General features: G+C 39.6%; 1 protein-coding gene across 1 annotated transcript; it reads left to right on the top strand.

Annotated features, from left to right (window-relative positions):
* The first annotated feature begins 326 nt into the window (after nt 1-326).
* fbxw2 (F-box and WD repeat domain containing 2) lies at nt 327-16,758 on the top strand. Its single transcript, XM_085168178.1, has 8 exons — nt 327-622; nt 1,320-1,612; nt 2,655-2,877; nt 5,145-5,339; nt 8,330-8,463; nt 8,611-8,697; nt 8,814-8,983; nt 12,048-16,758. Exons 2-8 carry the CDS (start codon nt 1,346-1,348, stop codon nt 12,334-12,336), a joined length of 1,365 nt encoding a protein of 454 aa, XP_085024304.1. The 5' UTR covers nt 327-622; nt 1,320-1,345; the 3' UTR covers nt 12,337-16,758.
* The last annotated feature ends 3,780 nt before the right edge of the window (nt 16,759-20,538 follow it).

Genomic DNA, 20,538 nt, shown 5'->3' on the forward strand with positions numbered 1-20,538 from the left:
ATGTATTCGAGAATTAAAGAGAATTTTTTCTTTTTAAAAAAGGGTTCTGACTCTGGACACACCTACTCGCGCGAAAACCGGAAGTTAGTTAATCTATTTGTTTTCATGCCAGCAGCATTGTCTTGCAGGCAAGTTGCGTCAAAAGAGGGAACGCTGAAAATAAAAATGCAAAAATGTTATAAAGTATAAGTATACTCAATATGCTGGTGAAGCTACTAAATATGTGGTTGTATATTGTTAAATGTTGCCCGTTGTTTTGAGATAAAAACTCTTACTTTGCCTCCTGTAAGATTATACTGAGGGTGACAACGACCTCTTTATGAAGGGGTAGCGTTTCCATTATATTATAGTTTCATGCTGTCAGAAGGTGCTATCATTTTCCCCTGCTGCATGAAATATCTACACCATAGAGCTGTAACGAAGACTACCGTTACGTGTTTTACGTGTAATTCAAAATTAACAAAAACAAGCACTATCGTGGTTGTTAGCTAACCTCAACTACAAAACTAGCTTTCTTTGGAATCCGTTTAACTTGGTGGTTGCCAGATTAGCTTTCGACAGCTAACTTAGCGATGTGACCTAAACCGGGAAAGTGTTGATCCGGAAACTCCCTGCAACTCTGGTTGGTGGGCAATTTGAATTTCCAATTACAGTTATAAATCATTTAATAGCATATACTGTTCTCTAAGTATTTGAGTGTTTCCACTTGTAGCTAGTTTGCTATAAACAATAACACTGCTACAGAGCTAACGTTAGCTACAAAAGTTGCTAGCTAGTCAGGCTAACTTAGAACGAATGCACAAGCAGACACGGGAGCCCATAAAAGTGGCTTCCTTTAAATTTCGATTTTAAATAAGTGAAACATATACCCGAATGTACTTTATTTTACATTCATGTGTCGTTTTCAGGCTCGGAAGGCTTTATGAAGCCTGACGGAAAGCCTTCTGCAGTTTTGATTATTAGCTACCCTGCTATGGCCGGATCTTAAACGGTGTATGAGTGAGGAGATGATGTTGGTTGATCCAGGTTAAATGTCTGAACCAGGGACACTTCTTAAATCATACATTTTGTACTGTTATTGTTCATGACCTTTCAGGGATTCAGAATTGGCGTCATTCATTCTTCAAGAGATTTAAATGTCAAGGGGTTGGAGGGGCTCAAACGTACTCTTTAAAAAAAAAAAGAAAAAAAAAGATTATTGCAATGACTGGAGGGCATCACCTTTTATCCCAGATGTTGAATCTGTCTCTGTGTATGCTGAGTTTGGTAGTTTTCTCCTGACCAAAGTGATGAGGTCGGACCCTGCATTATTCTTACAGCTCTTGCAGGTCGCTCTCATGTGCCCATGGAGAAGGCAGCATTTGAGGGGTGGCTGGAGTCAGTCTCTGCTACTTTCCTTACTCTAAATGACCAGCAGCGCAACCAGTCTTTGGACCACCTCATATCTTTAAGTGGTGCTGCTCAGCTCCGCCATCTCTCGAATGGACTAGAGACACTGCTGAAACGTGACTTTTTGCGCCTTCTTCCCTTGGAGTTGGCCTTCTACTTGCTGCGCTGGCTGGATCCTCAGACCTTGCTCACCTGCTGCCTAGTCTGCAAACAATGGAACAAGGTAATAATAAAATTACCAGACTCCTTGTTTATCTGACTTTCCTCAAGGAATGAAATGTAAAAGAAAATAATGATTGCAAACATTCACAGTGAAATCTAATGCCTTCTTTCAGTTTTTGATAAAAGTGCAGCTATTAGCTTCTGAAAGAATTGTTTGGTTTGTAGAAGGTACTTATCTGTTATTATGCTGTCTGTAGGTATCCATTTAATCCTCAATAACAACCTAAATCCAAAATTGCAGATATGGCGGTTGTCCATGCCCAAAGATACAGTCAATAGCTAAACTGACAGACATATACAGACAGTGATGTTGTTGCACTGATGTATGCCCACATATGAGCTTCACTGACAGTTCCAACTGTGATATGTTCATGTTGTATTTTCAACATAGTTTTTCTTGGTTTACTGTATCTGTGAAAAAGAATAGTGTTTCTTCAGTGCTCTTATGGAATACGCTTGAGATGGACATCATGTCAGCACTCTGGATTGATCTGTTGATGAATCTGTAATACTGTCACATTAGAAGTATAACATGTGGGAGCCAAAGCATACAAGACTGCGTTTTATGCACTTAAATAATTTTACACATTTATCATGTAGTGTCACTGGTCCAGCCCACTTAACATCAAACTGGGCTGTATGTGGGGCCAGTGATGTAAAATGCATTTGACATTTTGGGATGACTTTTGTTTCCTTGCATGAAAAGCGAACACATATTTAGACTACCAAGACTGTATACATTCTCATAGTTAGATGAATATGAACCTCTCCACCAAGTGGCATATATATTATATATATATTAGTTGTTTGCATGGACTTTCTGATATGTTTGTGTAAATGTATAGATAATGATTATATGAAGCATGAGCAAAGTGAATTACAGGTGGAAATTTAATTGATTAAATGTGTCATACAGCTTAATTTATGTGACACAGATGGATAATCAAGTTTTTAAGGATGTTTATTATTGATCCAGAGAGCCTGACAAAACTTGTTTCACATATCAAATATTCTTACTTTCTTTTTTCTTTTTTTTTTGGTAGGTGATAAACTCTTGCACTGAGGTGTGGCAGGGTGTGTGTCGGGAGCTAGGCTGGAAGACTGATGAGACCATTCAGGATGCATCACATTGGAAGGGGGTCTACCTGAAGGCTAAGCTGCGTATGATGCAGTTAAAGGATCAAGAAGCCTTTGAGACGTCATCACTTATTGGTCACAGTGCTCGAGTATATGCTCTTTATTACAAGGACGGCCTCCTCTGTACAGGTACCCCATGACTGTGTGTTCTGTCTTTATTAGAGTAGCAAAATATCAAATTGGTAGCTCTCAAACGTCTACGATAGAGTCATGACACAGTGCTGTACAGCTCATCAGTTTTATCCAGAGATATTTCTGTCAACCTCATAATACTAACACTCCTTTTAGATTAACTTCACATCATGTCCTGAGAAATGTACCCATACACACATGAAAAACTGCAGTTTGAAAATAGCGTTTAAACAAGTCTATCATCTGACATCTGTCTTTTGGCATAGACAAAGCATATTTCTTATACTCCGGACACATAAGATCTTACCATTGGTTTTTGTTTAGGAAGTAGTTGATCTCTCTCTCGCCTGGAACATTCTTTAGCTGTCTTCTGAGCTTTGACAAATGCACAGTTGCGATAACCACATTTACTCAGGCCCTCTTTGATATGATATCCATTGTCTGTGGGGATGGTGTTCACTCTGTGTTGTAGAGTCCTGATGTCACACAATTTGTGTTTGAGTGGATGATGATAGTCAAAACCTTAAAAACTGATTGGTATGTGTTAGTTTACAACTTTCAAATGTTCCCTGTTGTTCATGGTAATTTAACAGCTCAAGAACACTACCACGTGATTTTGTCTTTCCTTCTGTGGTGAACCTGATGTGTTAATTTGATCAGTGAATTGTTGTACGTCTTGAAATTTGATTTTCACCCAGGAGTCATTCACATGCAATGCGTCCAGAAAGTATTCACAGTACTTCTCTTGTTCCGAAATGGATTTATTTTTAAACTCTATACACCATACCCAATAATGGGTAAATGAAAAAAAAGTTTGCTTTTACTGATTATAGATTTATTCAAAATTTAAATATATGCATATGAGAGGATGTCTGAACTATGCTTTTATTGCAGAATTTTTAATAGTACTCAAATTGGACTTTGATCAGTCGTCATACCAATTTGCATATTAATGATCATGAAACTGCACTTGTGGCTCAATGTTAGGTAATGATGCTAGTTCATGGTTGATATTTGTTATGCACCTGTACAATCTATATAATCTTGGGGAAACCTTATACAGAAAACAGAAGTCACTTGAATGAGTGATCAGAGGTTTCACCTACTGGAAACTCTTAGTCCAGATGAACAGAATCAACTTTCTGGGATTTCATTACTAGGAATATTAAGCATACAACATGATATCTCTTTTCTAGCATCAGCAGGTTTCTCTGATGGGCTCCTGGCCTTAAGATCTTAAAACCACACCTTAATTTGTCCTCTACTGTTTCCATTAACTACCATTTCCTATTGGAAATGGTAGTTAATGGAAACTTTACAACTTAGGAAGCTGCTACCTGAAATACTTTGCCAACTTCTTACACCCCAAACAACACACACACACACACACACACACACCGCATTGATGGTTTCGTATGCTTTTTATTTTACATTTCATATTCCAACACAGTTTTTCCATTCTCTGCACCCTTGTAGGAAGAGGCTGACTTTCACTCAGGTTCATAGTTATCATAAAAACACTTTATTCTTTGAGTCTGTTTTAGCTACTGTTGGTTCTTCTTTGGAGGTTTGATAGATAAAATACAGAAGAGAGAGTTACTAGGAAAAAAGATAGGCGTGTGAGTTGTCCTCTCTTGTCTTGTATGTACATTTATGTCTTGCTTAAAGTGATATATAAATGATAACTAGGGCAGCCCTAATCCAAACCTACCTGGCCATGTGTGAAACAGAAATTGCACCTTAACCCTAATAACTGCTTGTGCCGTTGTTGCCAGCAAGAACTGCACTAAAGTATTTGGGATAACTGTTTTTTGTCTTGTTGTATTTAAAAAAAACAACAAAAAAAACCACACAATTGGTAGTGGACTTGCTCGTGCGTTTCAGATCATTGTCCTGCCGCATAACTTGAGTGCCCTTGCTTCAGGGCCCAAAGTATGACAAACATGCAAAAAATAAAAACTAAGACATATACTTGTGAATGGTACTGTATAGGTTGCTGTTGTCGTTTTTTCATCTGTATCACATTATGGCACAGTAGTTTCTACCAGTAGCACACTCATAAGGGTTGTTTTGAGTATACCCAGTTTTGTCTTCTTTCATGCAGACCATGTCTGGAATAGGTGTGGAAGCATTGTTTGTAATGTTTGTTTCATTCTCAGTGTGTGGTCCTGAGGGCTTGTACATGTTGAGCCTTCTATATACACTCACGTAGGTTGAACCTGTCACTACAGCAGTAACACTGATGGTTTTTACTTGTTTTTCAGGATCTGATGATCTCTCTGCCAAATTATGGGATGTGCGTACTGGACAGTGCATTTATGGAATTCAGACACACACCTGTGCCACAGTAAAATTTGATGAACAGAAGCTGGTGACTGGGTCCTTTGACAACACTATTGCATGCTGGGAGTGGAGTACAGGGGCTAAAATCCAGCAATTCCGTGGCCACACAGGAGCAGGTTGGTTTCAGTGTTGAGCAATTATGTCCTTATCTAGAATAGGAAGCATATTAATGCTAGAGGAGAGGCAGATAACATGTGGTCAATAGCGAAACGGTCAACTTTGCATGGAAGCAGCGTTATTTTTAGTATTTTATGTTATCTCTTTGTGACAGTGCTTTATATGGAAAGGGCACTTTAAAATCTGTCAAAACAAAGCCATTACAAAAAGTCTGATTAGGCAAGAAACACAAGCCCACAGACAGTTTTGAAACAAACCTAAAAGGAAATGGCAAAAATATAACCCAACTGTTTATGCGCATCTGCCACCAATTTGGGGGATTAAAAAGCATAGAGAGATGGAGTACATTGAAACAGTCAGTGGTGGTCATGTAAAACCGACCCAAAGGTCTCTAATCAGAAGTACCTGACCCCGTGGTATAATTCTCAAACACGTACCCTAAAGCAGATGACTCGTAATCTGGAGAGGAAATGGCGTGTCACAAATTTAGAGGATCATCACTTAGCCTGGAGAAATAGTTTGTTGCTTTATAAGAAAGCCCTCTGCAAAGCCAGAACAGCTTACTACTCATCACTGATTGAAGAAAATAAGAACAACCCCAGGTTTCTCTTCAGCACTGTAGCCAGGCTGACAAAAAGTCAGAGCTCTTTTGAGCCAACCATCCCTTTAACGTTAACTAGTGATGACTTCATGAACTTCTTCACAAATAAAATTTTTATCATTAGAGAAAAAATTACCAATAATCATCCCACAGATGTAATATTATCTACAGCTACTCTTAGTACCATTGATGTTAAGTTAGACTCTTTTTCTCCAATCGATCTTTCTGAGTTAACGTCAATAATTACTTCCTCCAAACCATCAACGTGTCTTTTAGACCCCATTCCTACAAAACTGCTCAAAGAAGTCCTGCCATTGATTAATTCTTCGATCTTATATATGATCAACCTATCTCTAATAATCGGCTATGTACCACAGGCCTTCAAGGTGGCTGCAGTTAAACCTTTACTCAAAAAGCCATCTCTAGACCCAGCAGTCTTAGCTAATTATAGGCCAATCTCCAACCTTCCTTTCATATCAAAAATCCTTGAAAGACTAGTTGTCAAACAGCTAACAGATCATCTGCAGAGGAATGGTTTATTTGAAGAGTTTCAGTCAGGTTTCAGAGCTCATCACAGCACAGAAACAGCTTTAGTGAAGGTTACAAATGATCTTCTTATGGCCTCTGACAGTGGACTCATCTCTGTGCTTGTCCTTCTTGACCTTAGTGCAGCATTCGATACTGTTGACCATAATATCCTATTAGAGCGATTAGAACATGCTGTAGGTATTACAGGTACTGCACTGCAGTGGTTTGTATCATATCTATCTAATAGACTCCAATTTGTGCATGTAAATGGAGAGTCCTCTTCACACACTGAGGTTAATTATGGAGTTCCACAGGGTTCAGTGCTAGGACCAATTCTGTTTACATTATACATGCTTCCCCTAGGCAGCATCATTAGAAGACATAGCATACATTTTCACTGCTATGCAGATGACACCCAGCTCTATCTGTCCATGAAGCCAGATAACACACACCAATTAGTTAAACTGCAGGAATGTCTTAAAGACATAAAGACTTGGATGGCCACTAACTTTCTGCTTCTTAACTCAGATAAAACTGAGGTCATTGTACTCGGTGCTGAAAAGCTTAGAAATATGGTATCTAAGCAGATTCTTACTCTGGATGGCATTACCTTGGCCTCCAGTAACACTGTGAGGAACCTTGGAGTCATTTTTGACCAGGATATGTCCTTCAACGCACATATTAAACAAATATGTAAGACTGCGTTCTTCCATTTGCGCAACATCTCTAAAATTAGAAATATCCTGTCTCAGAGTGACGCTGAAAAACTAGTTCATGCATTTATTACTTCCAGGCTGGACTACTGCAATTCATTATTATCAGGATGTCCAAAAAACTCACTGAAAAGCCTTCAGCTAATCCAAAATGCTGCAGTAAGAGTACTGACAGGGACTAGAAAGAAGGAGCATATTTCTCCTGTTTTGGCTTCCCTTCATTGGCTTCCTGTTAAATCCAGAATTGAATTCAAAATCCTGCTCCTCACATACAAGGTCTTAAATAATCAGGCCCCATCTTATCTTAATGACCTTGTAGTACCATATCACCCTATTAGAACACTTCGCTCCCGCTCTGCAGGCCTACTTGTTGTTCCTAGAGTATTTAAAAGTAGAATGGGAGGGAGAGCCTTCAGTTTTCAGGCCCCTCTTCTGTGGAACCAGCTTCCAGTTTGGATTCGGGAGACAGACACTATCTCTACTTTTAAGATTAGGCTTAAAACTTTCCTTTTTGCTAAAGCATATAGTTAGGGCTGGACCAGGTGACCCTGAATCCTCCCTTAGTTATGCTGCAATAGATGTAGGCTGCCGGGGGATTCCCATGATGCATTGAGTTTTTCCTTTCCAGTCACCTTTCTCGCTCTCTATGTATTAACAGACCTCTCCGTGTTGAATCATATCTGTTATTAACCTCTGTCTCTCTTCCACAGCATGTCTTTTATCCTGTCTTCCTTCTCTCACCCCAACCGGTCGCAGCAGATGGCCGCCCCTCCCTGAGCCTGGTTCTGCCGGAGGTTTCTTCCTGTTAAAAGGGAGTTTTTCCTTCCCACTGTCGCCAAAGTGCTTGCTCATAGGGGGTCATATGATTGTTGGGTTTTTCTCTGTATCTATGAAGCGCCTTGAGGCGACTTTTGTTGTGATTTGGCGCTATATAAATAAAATTGAATTGAATTGAATTGAATTAGATTCAAGAGCTGGTGTAAAGATGAGGGTTATCAAGAATGGGACAGTTCCATTTTTGTTATACTAGTGGAACTTCTCCTAGGCAAAGCTTGGTATTATCTGCCAACAAGAATAGCTACATGTTTAATGTGTGCTACAGCTCCTAACTGCGTGTGTGTGCGCATGTGTATGTGCACGTGTGCAGTTTTCAGTGTCGACTACAATGATGAGCTGGATGTACTTGTCAGCGGCTCTGCAGACTTCTCAGTGAAGGTCTGGGCTTTATCTGCTGGTGCCTGTCTCAACACGCTGACTGGACACACTGAGTGGGTAACAAAGGTCAGAATTTTATGTTTTTTTTTTGTCTGAGTTTGTGTGAAACTTATTTCCATTACTTCAATTACTGGCAGGAAATAACCAATCTTAATGTTTTTTGTTTGTTGTTGTTTTAAAGATGTGAAACTTTTGTTGATTTTCTGTTATCAGGTGATACTACAGAAGAGTGAAGTGGAATCAATGGTGCACAGTCCTGGTGATTACATTCTCCTCAGTGCTGACAAGTATGAGATTAAGGTAATGTTCCCTTCCATAGTTAATGTGTTTTAAAGGAAAACGACTTGGTCATCATACATGACCTGCTATATCTAAAGAGTCCATAAGATGGAGCCAGTCCTGTGTTTGGTGTACAGGTATGGCCTTTAGGCCGAGAGATCAACTGCAAGTGTTTAAAGACACTGTCGGTGTCAGAGGACCGCAGCATCAGCCTCCAACCTCGCCTGCAGTTTGATGGACGCTACATCGTATGCAGCTCTGACCTCGGAGTCTATCAGTGGGATTTTGCCAGTTTTGAGATTCTCAGGTAAAATAGGTTGCATAATTTTAGAAAACATGCAGGTGCCTAGTATGAATAAGATGGAACAGAAAATGCAGTGGTTAGTACTGTTGAGTTTCACTCCCCCATCAGACCGGGCCCTTTTTGTGTGGAGTTTGCATGTTCTCCCCGTGTTTGCGTTTTGTTTTCTCCAGGTAATCCGGTTTCCTCCGGCAGTTCCTCCATGAGTGGTTGTCTATCTCTCTGTGTTAGCCCTGTGACAAACTGGAAATCTGTCCAGGGTGTACCTTGCATCTCGCCCTGTGATAGCTGGGATAGGCTCCAGCTCTCCTGCAACCCTCATAAAGATAAGCACAAGAGGATGGATGGATAGAGAAAATCAAATAAAACTACAGCATACGAAAAGCTAGTTAAAAACTGAAATAACCAAGGAAAGTGTCCGTCGATCACCTTGTTCACATTTCCTTCCCAACATGTCCATATGGCATTCTTTTGGGATTTTAAAGTTGTAAGATCATGAGGGTTGTACTAAAGTGGAGGAAATAATTATTTGATCACCTGTTGAATTTGTATTGATGACAAGGCTGTAACCCTGAAATTCAGATTATAATATCCATTCATCCATTCTCTTCAGTTTAACATTTTCAGGGTCGCGGGGGGGACTGGAGTCTATCCCAGCTGTCTTATGGAGAGAGGCAGGGTACACTCTGGAAAGGTCGCTAGTTTGTCACAGGGCTAACACATAGAGACTGGTTAGGAAAAACTTTGTGTCATAAGCACAACATCTGAAAAAATGCAACATGTAAAACCGACCCAAATTGACCACTCTGACATATTTTAGTGTGGTTTATCCATCAGTTTGCTTTTGTTCTAGATTTAACTGCCAGTTCTCTATCAGCAATTATGGCGTGTAAGGGGAAATTTCATAACATACCGAATTCTAGTTCCACCTGGCTCTATAATCTCTATAATTAATCTATAATATGCAGGGGAGACAGACGGTTTACGAAATGTAATGGAGGGAATGAGAGGTGACTTGGCTATCATTTCGGATTTAAATAAATAATATGAAACCTTAATGAAATTACAAGTTGTCATCATTGCAAGAACAGGTTGGAAAATACATTTTGATATAGACTATAGATATAAATATGAAGGCCTATGAGCGTTCTAAACGTTTTATTTCTGGTCTGGGGGGAAAAAAAACCCAATACTAATCTACGTGGTTACAGTAAACACTGAAAAAAATCTGCGAAAATCTAAAACCCCCTTTCCATTAGTATCTACTCTGATCAACTCACCACAGTTTTCAGGGTTTTCCATTAGGCCATTGTACCTGGTACTAGGTACTAAAATAGTACCTACCACATTAGGTGGTAGTGATTGTAAAGGAAAGCTAGTCGATCCAAGTAGAGTCTGAGTGATTTCCACTAGAGATACCCCGATTGACCGGCTATGGACCGGAGTCAGGTAATTTCTTGGTGACCAGCTGACTGGCTTCACGTACTCATTATGAATTCATCCATTTCATACATATAAACATGCACACAGCGGCACAGGCAAATAGTTCCATGCGCTCTCACAGTGAAACACTAACATGTTGATAGCATGGAAACTCTTTACCCTGAGTAGAGGCACATAGTTTGTCAAAGTTAAATACCTCACACCACAAAAACAAACCTAATTATACACTTAAATCACCCTCAACCAACAGAACATGTATATTTTAAAGGAGCTAAGTCAAAGTGGCTAAAAAATACTGTTTGATTGAAAAGTAGCCTGATTAGAGTAGGATTAATCAGCATCCCCAAGTCATACTGTTAGAATCCTCGAAGCATAAGCCGAAGAGTGGCAGCAGTCTTTGACTCCAGTTAAATAATCAACCAAAGACCCAAGCAGAGTTGTAATTAACTTGAAAGGCTAAATCTTAGCCTTGTACATTGTAACTGGAAAACTCACAACGTTATTTGTTGTATTTCATTCTCCTGGCATTTACTCAGTTTCCATCTGAATTCTCAGACTTATCTTATTTAATACTCAGGTCAGGTAAAGTCATTAATATGGGTGATTTTAATATTCATGTAGATATGGGGTGTCCAACTCCAGGCCTCAAGGGCCGGTGTCCTGCAGGTTTTGGATGTGTCCTTGATCCAACACTGCTGATTTAAATGGCTAAATGACCTCCTCAGCATGTCTTGAACTTCTCCAGAGGCCTGGTAATGAACTAATCATTTGATTCAGTTGTGTTGACCCAGGGTGATATCTAAAACCTGCAGGACACCAGCCCTTGAAGCCTGGAGTTGGACACCCCTGTTGTAGATGCTGAGCACACTACACAACATTATATTTAATCTGTTATTAGACTCAGGTGACTTCCATCAAAATGTAAATGAGACCACCCACCACTTAAATCATACTCAAGAAATCCCCCCTTTTTAATAACATTTCGATTTACTATAATTGATTGCACAACAGTGGGGAATATGTTTCATTACAGCAGATGTGTTTCTGAAAGTGGTGTAACTAAGTTCAAATGTAATTCCTCCACTGTTAACATTTTCAATGCTGTGTGCCAACACAATGCAGAACAGCTACATAAACTGTACTCCCACAGAGGTTGATTATCTTGCCAATAGTGTTACATCCTCACTGTGTATGACTATGGATACTGTGGCTCTTCTGAAAAAGCCTTAAATCAGAAGTGCTCGACTCCCTGGTGTGACTCACAAATGTACAGTAATAAGGTCCCATCTTAAACACCTCATATAACCACCCCAATAGAGCACTTTAATCTCAGATTCCTGACTTAGTTGTAGTTCCAAGGATATTTAAAAGTAGCATGGGAGGTAGAGCCTTTAGCTTTCAGGCCCCTTTTCTGTGGATTCAGTTCCAATTTGGATTTGGGCGACAGACGGCCTCTCTACTTTTATGATTGTACTTAAAACAAATGTGTAGACCATTATGCTATAGAGCATCTAGCCATTTAGTTGTTGTTGTTGTTTAAACTCTTTGCATGTACAATCAGAGCAAACTCATGAGTAACCGATTATATTTCGGCAACTTTAAATGCAGCTTATCTTTATTTTCCCAGGGTGATAAAAATGCAAGATCCAGCCAACCTGTCCCTGCTCAGCTTTGGTGAAGTGTTTGCGCTTCTTTTTGACAACCACTTCCTGTATGTGATGGACCTGAGGACAGAGGCTATCTCAGGCCGTTGGCCTCTACCAGCGTATAGAAAATCCAAGCGAGGATCCAGCTTTCTGGCCGGCGTGACCTCTTGGCTTAACGGTTTGGATGGGGGCAATGACTCTGGACTGGTGTTTGCCACCAGCATGCCAGACCATAGCATTCACTTAGTACTGTGGAAGGAGAACGGATAAACACAGACAGGGTCAGTGTACCTGAGACTGCTAGAATATGAGCTGCACCATGCATGCTCTGGAATATATCAACCCTAACTGCCAAGATAGATCATACATGGACCAAAGCATTTTCTTTTTAGCCAGTTCTTCTTCAGCATACAGTCATCCTCTAGAAACCCACATGAACACTCACAGTTGGAAATGGAAGATGAAGAAATCATTTTTTTGACCTTGTACAATCGTTCCTGATTTCTACAGAAGCCTGAAAACCTCTCACTGGTTTTCTTATCTTGGACAAAGAAGAAAAACAGACTTAGTGTGAAGACCAGTAATTGCTAACAGTTGGCCCCCAGAATAAATACCATCATAGAAATTCTCCTGTGATGGCCTCAGCTGTGAAAGAGGAAATGTGTTAGGCAGTTTTGCAGTGTGTGATTGGGTGTTATTTCTGGGTGAACTTTTATAAACACTATTAGGTCATGTTGCATGCACCAAGAGCACATCCATTGTCAAGCCAGTCTCCACACTGACCTGCTTAAATATTGGTCTCCATCAGGAAAAGCAGGGTTGCCTTAAACCAGTGGTTTTTGAACTTCCTCTGGTATTCCTCCTTTCAGAATTTGCAGAAAGTTGACACTCAAGTCTGTCTCACCCTGCAATTTATTTTTTTTATTTATATATATATATATATATATATGTATATATATATATATATATATATATATATAGCCACTGCAGTAAACACAGCAACTGTTTTGAAATAAGATGGGAATATCAAGTTCAACACCACTTAACTGTGTGTTTAAGTGACATTTTTGCTGAATTGGTGTATATGTATACAATGTACAATATTGGGCGCTTTCACTAAATTCCACTGAAGATTATATGATAAGAGGTTTCAGTGTCAGCTTGAGTGAGTTGGGGTGCCTTTTCAGTTCATTTGATGTTAAAAACTAGAAGTCCTGGTAACTTTGGCACATTGCAGTGTTATTACATTGTTCTTTTCTTTTGACATTTTTGTACTTGATATGCTCTCAGTCTCAGATGTCTGGATTTTTATTGCTACTGCCTGGCATAAGTTTCTTGGGGAACAAATGAGAAATTAACTATTCAACATCAATTTTATTTTTGTGAAAGGTCTCAATATTTCACACAGCTGAGATAGTGACTTCTGCCAAACTGACTATTTTAAATTTCAAAAGGAGTTTTGACCAGTTTTTCCATCATGTAAATTCTGTTAAACGTGCCTCATTCTATGTCACCTTTTTATTATCCCCCACTTTTCATTGTCTTTTTTTGGCACTGGCAGGCCTTATATGACCATGGATCAGAGTGCATTCACCAGACTTGATTTATGAGATTTAATTCATTATTAATGATCTTTTTCTTGTATCCTCACATGGATGAATGTACACAGCACACTTACAGACTGCTTTTAGATTAACACTTCCAGTCCAATTAAAACAATACCGCTATACTGTATTCTGACTGTTGTCTTGACCGTTACAACACATTTAAAACACAGTAACATGACTTGTAAATAAAGTGAGAAATGTGAAATAAGAAAATTTCTATGTTCATGTACCTTTCAGAGTTGGTTTCATTGCATTTAAGCACTGCAAAGTTCCTTAGATCACAAATTATTTTGCTCATCTGTAATCATTCTTTGGTTACTTGCACCTATCTATAATCTGCTTCAGTTCTGCAGTCCTTCAAATAAATAATGTAGCAGATGCATCGGTTTGTGTTTTATCGTGCCAAAAATGGTGTATCCAGGCTTTTTCCCTGAAAGCTGAGTTTGTTAACCCAGAAAGAGCTGACTTAACCTATATTTGACTCACTAATTCTGCACATCTAACCTGCTTGCAGGCAGGTTTTCTTAAGCAAGCTCTGACTCCTCCCCTTCTTCTGCACCTGAACTAATTGACTCTTCGTTTAATTTTTGCGTTCATACAGATATCAAAGGAAATGGCGGTTTACAATTAATTTGCCAAAGTTTACAACTTTGTAAACTTGTAGTCCTATTTAGATATTAGAGTTGTGTTATGTGTTTACCATGAGGTAATTTATAAGGCTGACATCACTCAGTGGACATGGATTTTTTTTGTGGATTTTTTTTTAAAGGCACGGGAGATCTATAAAACCTATAGGTTGCATCTTCCTAACACTGTGGGCGAAAGGGTTCCCTAGAAATATTAAAATAAAACTCTGATTGCAAACTGCAACATTTAGTCAGATTCAGTTCCAACTTTTAGATAAATTTGTTTTTTCACTGTTTGCCAGTTTAAATGTTAAATTAGCTTTACTGACATCAACATAACATTGTGAAGTTTTTTTTTCAGGTTTTCTTTCCCAAAATTCAGATGCAAGTTGGTTCAATCAACATCATCATCATGGTTGTTAAACCTGCTTTCTAGAACTAGAAAGAAAAAACATATTTCTCATGTACTGGCTTTTCTTCATTGGCTCCCTGTTAAATCCAGAACTGAATTTTAAAGCCTTCTCATTAAATATGAGGTCCTGAATATCCAGGCCCTTATCTTACCTCAAAGACCTCATAGTACGGTATTACCCCAATAGAGCACTAAGCTCTCAGACTGCAGGTTTGTGGTTCCTAGGGTATTTAAACATAGAATGGGAGGCAGAGCCTTCAGATTCTCAGATTTCTTCTGTGGAACCAGCTCCCAGTTTTAATTTGGGTGACAGAAACCCTCTCTACTTTTAATATTAGTTTTAAAACTAAAAAATAAAGAAAAAACCATATCGTTGGGGCTGGATAAGTTGACCCTGAATCCTCACTTAGGCTGTTGGAGACTTCCTTTGAGTGTTCACTTGCCTTTTTTACTCATTGTATTTATATACCACTGTATTTAATCATTAGTTATTATTAATATCTGGCTCTCAGCTGACTTTTTAGGTAAATTTAACTTCATAGCAACAGAAATGTTTTCAGTGATTTCTAATAACATTGCATAAAGGACACATGCAAAAGTGCCGGCACAGAACCCCATGGAAATCTATGACTGCCTTTTTTGTCTGATGAAAACTTTGTGTTTGTATGAATAAATTGAAATCAATCAGAAAAATATGATTGCCACTGCAGATCATCGGCCTCCATCTCATCGTATCTCTAGCCACATCTTCTTTCACACAGACTCTCTACAAGACCTCCTTCACCATATTCATGAACCAACCATACTCGTGGTTTCCTTCTGCTTTTTTGTGCCATATTTGGTATAATTTGTCTAATTTCTCCACCATCTTTTCTCCGCACCACCAGCCTTGTAACTCTAATCCTGTCTCCAAAGCACTTGAGCTTATATACTAATATACTTGTATATACTTAATAATATATACTATTCAGGTCATTCCTAATTAAAATCTTAACTTCTTCAACTCCGATATCTCCAGCTCCACCTCCTGTCATTTTGCTGATGTCCCCACCTCCAAATTATGCATCATAGCAGGTCTTAATATCTTCCTTTCACTCTTGCTGCTATCCTCCTGTCACAAATCACTCCTGAAACTCAATTTAATTTTATTTATATAGCGCCAAATCACAACAAAAGTCGCCTCAAGGCGCTTCATAGATACAGAGAAAAACCCAACAATCATATGACCCCCTATGAGCAAGCACTTTGGCGACAGTGGGAAGGAAAAACTCCCTTTTAACAGGAAGAAACCTCCGGCAGAACCAGGCTCAGGGAGGGGCGGCCATCTGCTGCGACCGGTTGGGGTGAGAGAAGGAAGACAGGATAAAAGACATGCTGTGGAAGAGAGACAGAGGTTAATAACAGATATGATTCAATGCAGAGAGGTCTGTTAATACATAGTGAGCGAGAAAGGTGACTGGAAAGGAAAAACTCAATGCATCGTGGGAATCCCCCGGCAGCCTACATCTATTGCAGCATAACTAAGGGAGGATTCAGGGTCACCTGGTCCAGCCCTAACTATATGCTTTAGCAAAAAGGAAAGTTTTAAGCCTAATCTTAAAAGTAGAGATAGTGTCTGTCTCCCGAATCCAAACTGGAAGCTGGTTCCACAGAAGAGGGGCCTGAAAACTGAAGGCTCTCCCTCCCATTCTACTTTTAAATACTCTAGGAACAACAAGTAGGCCTGCAGAGCGGGAGCGAAGTGTTCTAATAGGGTGATATGGTACTACAAGGTCATTAAGATAAGATGGGGCCTGATTATTTAAGACCTTGTATGTGAGGAGCAGGATTTTGAATTCAATTCTGGATTTAACAGGAAGCCAATGAAGGGAAGCCAAAACAGGAGAAATATGCTCCTTCTTTCTAGTCCCTGTCAGTACTCTTACTGCAGCATTTTGGATTAGCTGAAGGCTTTTCAGTGAGTTTTTTGGACATCCTGATAATAATGAATTGCAGTAGTCCAGCCTGGAAGTAATAAATGCATGAACTAGTTTTTCAGCGTCACTCTGAGACAGGATATTTCTAATTTTAGAGATGTTGCGCAAATGGAAGAACGCAGTCTTACATATTTGTTTAATATGTGCGTTGAAGGACATATCCTGGTCAAAAATGACTCCAAGGTTCCTCACAGTGTTACTGGAGGCCAAGGTAATGCCATCCAGAGTAAGAATCTGCTTAGATACCATATTTCTAAGCTTTTCAGCGCCGAGTACAATGACCTCAGTTTTATCTGAATTAAGAAGCTGAAAGTTAGCGGCCATCCAGGTCTTTATGTCTTTAAGACATTCCTGCAGTTTAACTAATTGGTGTGTGTTATCTGGCTTCATGGACAGATAGAGCTGGGTGTCATCTGCATAGCAGTGAAAATGTATGCTATGTCTTCTAATGATGCTGCCTAGGGGAAGCATGTATAATGTAAACAGAATTGGTCCTAGCACTGAACCCTGTGGAACTCCATAATTAACCTCAGTGTGTGAAGAGGACTCTCCATTTACATGCACAAATTGGAGTCTATTAGATAGATATGATACAAACCACTGCAGTGCAATACCTGTAATACCTACAGCATGTTCTAATCGCTCTAATAGGATATTATGGTCAACAGTATCGAATGCTGCACTAAGGTCTAGCAGGACAAGCACAGAGATGAGTCCACTGTCAGAGGCCATAAGAAGATCATTTGTAACCTTCACTAAAGGGTGGCTGTAGTGAAGGTTACAAAAATCTTTCTCATTCACAAATGTGTATTCCATCTTGCTTCTACCGACTCTCGATTCTGTCTTTACACTTGCTCCTTACACTCATAACAGATCACAATGTCTGTTAACATGGACACCTTCCTGATCTCATCTGTCAAACTATCTATCACCATGTCAAACAAGATCGGGCTTGGCACCAATCAATGATGTAATCCTAGCCCCACTTTGTACCCATCTGTCTCTTCAACTGCACACCTCACTACTGTTTAGCTCTCCTCATAGACATGACGCACCATCCTCACTTACACTACCAGTCAAAAGCTTTAGAACAACCCACTTTTTTTTCAATTATTTATTGCAATTCAAGTCATTCAAGCCCAATGAATAGCTTGAAATGCTACAGTTACGTTAAGTTAAGTGCTGAACTGCCAGAGGTGAAAAAAAGGAAGGGTTAGCCAAAAACTGAAAAATAATGTACATTTCAGAATTGTACAAAAATGACTTTTTCAAGGAAATATTAGGTCTGCTAGCATGGACCCAAATGCAGATGACAGAGACAGAGTAAAGCTAGCCTTTATTTTGGCTGAAGAAACTACAAACCATAGGCAGCAAGGGAATTAAAAAGACCTAAACTAGGAAAGCTAAACATAAAATATTACATAAAACCTGGAAACACAGGGCAGAAAAGCAGACAAACTAACAATAGACAGAGGAGAACAGAGGACTAAATACTGGGGTGCAACAATACTCGTATCGATATTGAACTGTTCGATAGAGTGCTTTCGGTTCGGTATGCATATGTATCGAACAATACAAAATTTTTTTTATTTATTTTATCAACTTTTCTTCTGACGATGCTGTCTGTGTTGAGCGCTCAGTGGATCAGCGTTCGACTACTCCGCCTAGGCTGCACTGTTGAGCGCAGATCCACTGAGCGCAGCGCAAGCTAGCGAGACAGAAGCTAAGTTTGTTGCAACATGGCAACTGCCTCAACGCTACCCGAAAATGAACCTCCCCCACCCTCATTCAGATCTGGCCTTTGGAACTATCTTGGTTTTCATGTGAAGTATGACCCTGATGATAAACGCGTCATGGACAAAAGAAAAACAGTATGTCGGATGTGCCACGCAATGCTCAATTGGTGGGAACTAGTGCGTTAGAGCAGTTAGCTTGTTAACGTGTTGACGCCATCCAGCCCGTGTGTTGTGGCGTGTTGTGGCGTTAACGTCATTTCAGATTAATGCTGACAGCACTAGTGGGAACAAAATGCATATGACTGCACATGACATCATCCTAGTGCAAAGACAAGTGGAAGCAGACAAAAACAACAAGCACACATGCTACAAACTTTACCCGAGTCATTTAGACAGCCGTTAGCACATGATTCTCCTTATGGGGACCTGATATGTTTAATATGCTGCTGAGAGTATACCCCAGAAGAAGCGTATAGTATAGCTTTTATTTTGGAAAGAGCCATTTCTCTGTAATAAACTCTCTTTTCCAAAGATGAGTGATTTCTCGATCAGATTTTTTTCCCCATTATTTTGTTGTTTCAGCAACATTAAATTCAAAAACTGTACTTCTGAGTTAAAATATATATTTATAATTTTAATAACTGACAAATTAAAAAGGCATGAACATTTTTTTGTATCGAAAAAATATCGAACCGTGACACCAAAGTATCGAACCTAACCGAACCATGAATTTTGTATATCATTGCACCTCTACTAAATACACAAAGGGATAACGAGGGAATGAGGACCAGGAGGGAAACAGCTGGGACTAATCACGCACATGAGACAGGGCGGAAGCAAAACAGAATACTCTAACACAGGACACGAGACTGTCAAAGTAAAACAGGAACTACAGGAACATAGAGACAGGAATGACGAGGAACACAAGGAACATAGGGGAGGTAGTAACAAAACCTAAAGACTAGAAATCACAAAATACGAAAGAATAACTAAGGGAGCTAGAAATACAAAAGAATAAACCACTAGAAAAACCACTAAATCACAGAATATTATTAATCAAAACATAAGCACTGGGTTACCAGACCCAGGACCATGACAGCAACACAAAATAGGTTAATAATTTAAAGTTATTCTGCAGCAATGGAGGTTGATCGAGTCCTGAAAGCTGGTGCTACTAATCCCTGCAGGTGTTCCAACTTTTCTGGATTACTTACAACCCCCTCTATGTGCATAAAAGCAGTACTGGAACACACTGCTAGTACCATACCCTCATGAGCATCAGTTGAACAATATTGTACTGCAGAAAGTAGTTTGTTGCTACAAAAATACGAGAAAAAGGCAATTAAAAATGGAAGAGACAGATCATCATAACACTTGAAAGTGTAGGTCTTTCCTACAGAAAAATTGGAAAGAAAGTCAAGGTGTCAGTGAGTACAGTTTCCTTCACCATCAAAAGGCACTCAGAAACTGGAGCAAACTCAGGAAGAGGTCTGGCAGACCCAAAGCCACAACTGAATCAGAAGACAAGTTTCTGAAAGTTATCAGCTTGTGTGATAGGCAGCTCATAGAACAACAGCTTCAAGCACAGCTTAATAGTGGTTGTAGTAAGCAAGTCTGAGTTTCAACTTTGAAGAGAAGACTTCGAGCTGCAGGTTTGACAGGACGAGTTGCAGCAAGAAAGTCAGATGTCTGAATAAGACAAAGAGGCTTGCCTGGGCCATGTAACACCACAATTGGACTACTGAAGACTTGAAGAAGGTATTATGGACTGATGAATCAAAATTTCAGATCTTCGGTTCATCACGTAGGATTTTTGTATGCCGTCAAGTAGACGAAAGGATGGTTCCACAGTGTGTGGCATCAACTGTCAAACATGGAGGAGGAATTGTGATGGTCTAGGGCTGTTTTGCTGGATCCAGGGTCGGTGACTTGTACAGAGTTGAGAGGTCCCCTGAACGGCTACCGCAGCATTCTGCAGCACCATGCAATACCCTCTGACATGTCCCTAGTTGGTCAATGGTTCATCCTACAGCAAGATTATGACCCAAAACACAAGCCAAAGCTATACCAGAACTACCTCAGGAAAAAAGCTTGAAAACATGGAGTGGCCAGCAC

The sequence above is a fragment of the Neolamprologus multifasciatus genome, chromosome 7 (assembly GCF_963576455.1).
Source record: "Neolamprologus multifasciatus chromosome 7, fNeoMul1.2, whole genome shotgun sequence".
In the NCBI taxonomy this organism is placed as follows: Eukaryota; Metazoa; Chordata; class Actinopteri; order Cichliformes; family Cichlidae; genus Neolamprologus; species Neolamprologus multifasciatus.

Excerpts from the sequence above, each read along its gene's own strand:
- fbxw2 (XM_085168178.1), top strand. The coding sequence starts at position 1,346 with ATGGAGAAGGCAGCATTTGAGGGGTGGCTGGAGTCAGTCTCTGCTACT. Across the intron at positions 1,613-2,654 it reads TCTGCAAACAATGGAACAAG|GTGATAAACTCTTGCACTGA; the intron begins GTAATAATAAAA and ends TTTTTTTGGTAG. Across the intron at positions 8,698-8,813 it reads CTGACAAGTATGAGATTAAG|GTATGGCCTTTAGGCCGAGA; the intron begins GTAATGTTCCCT and ends TTTGGTGTACAG.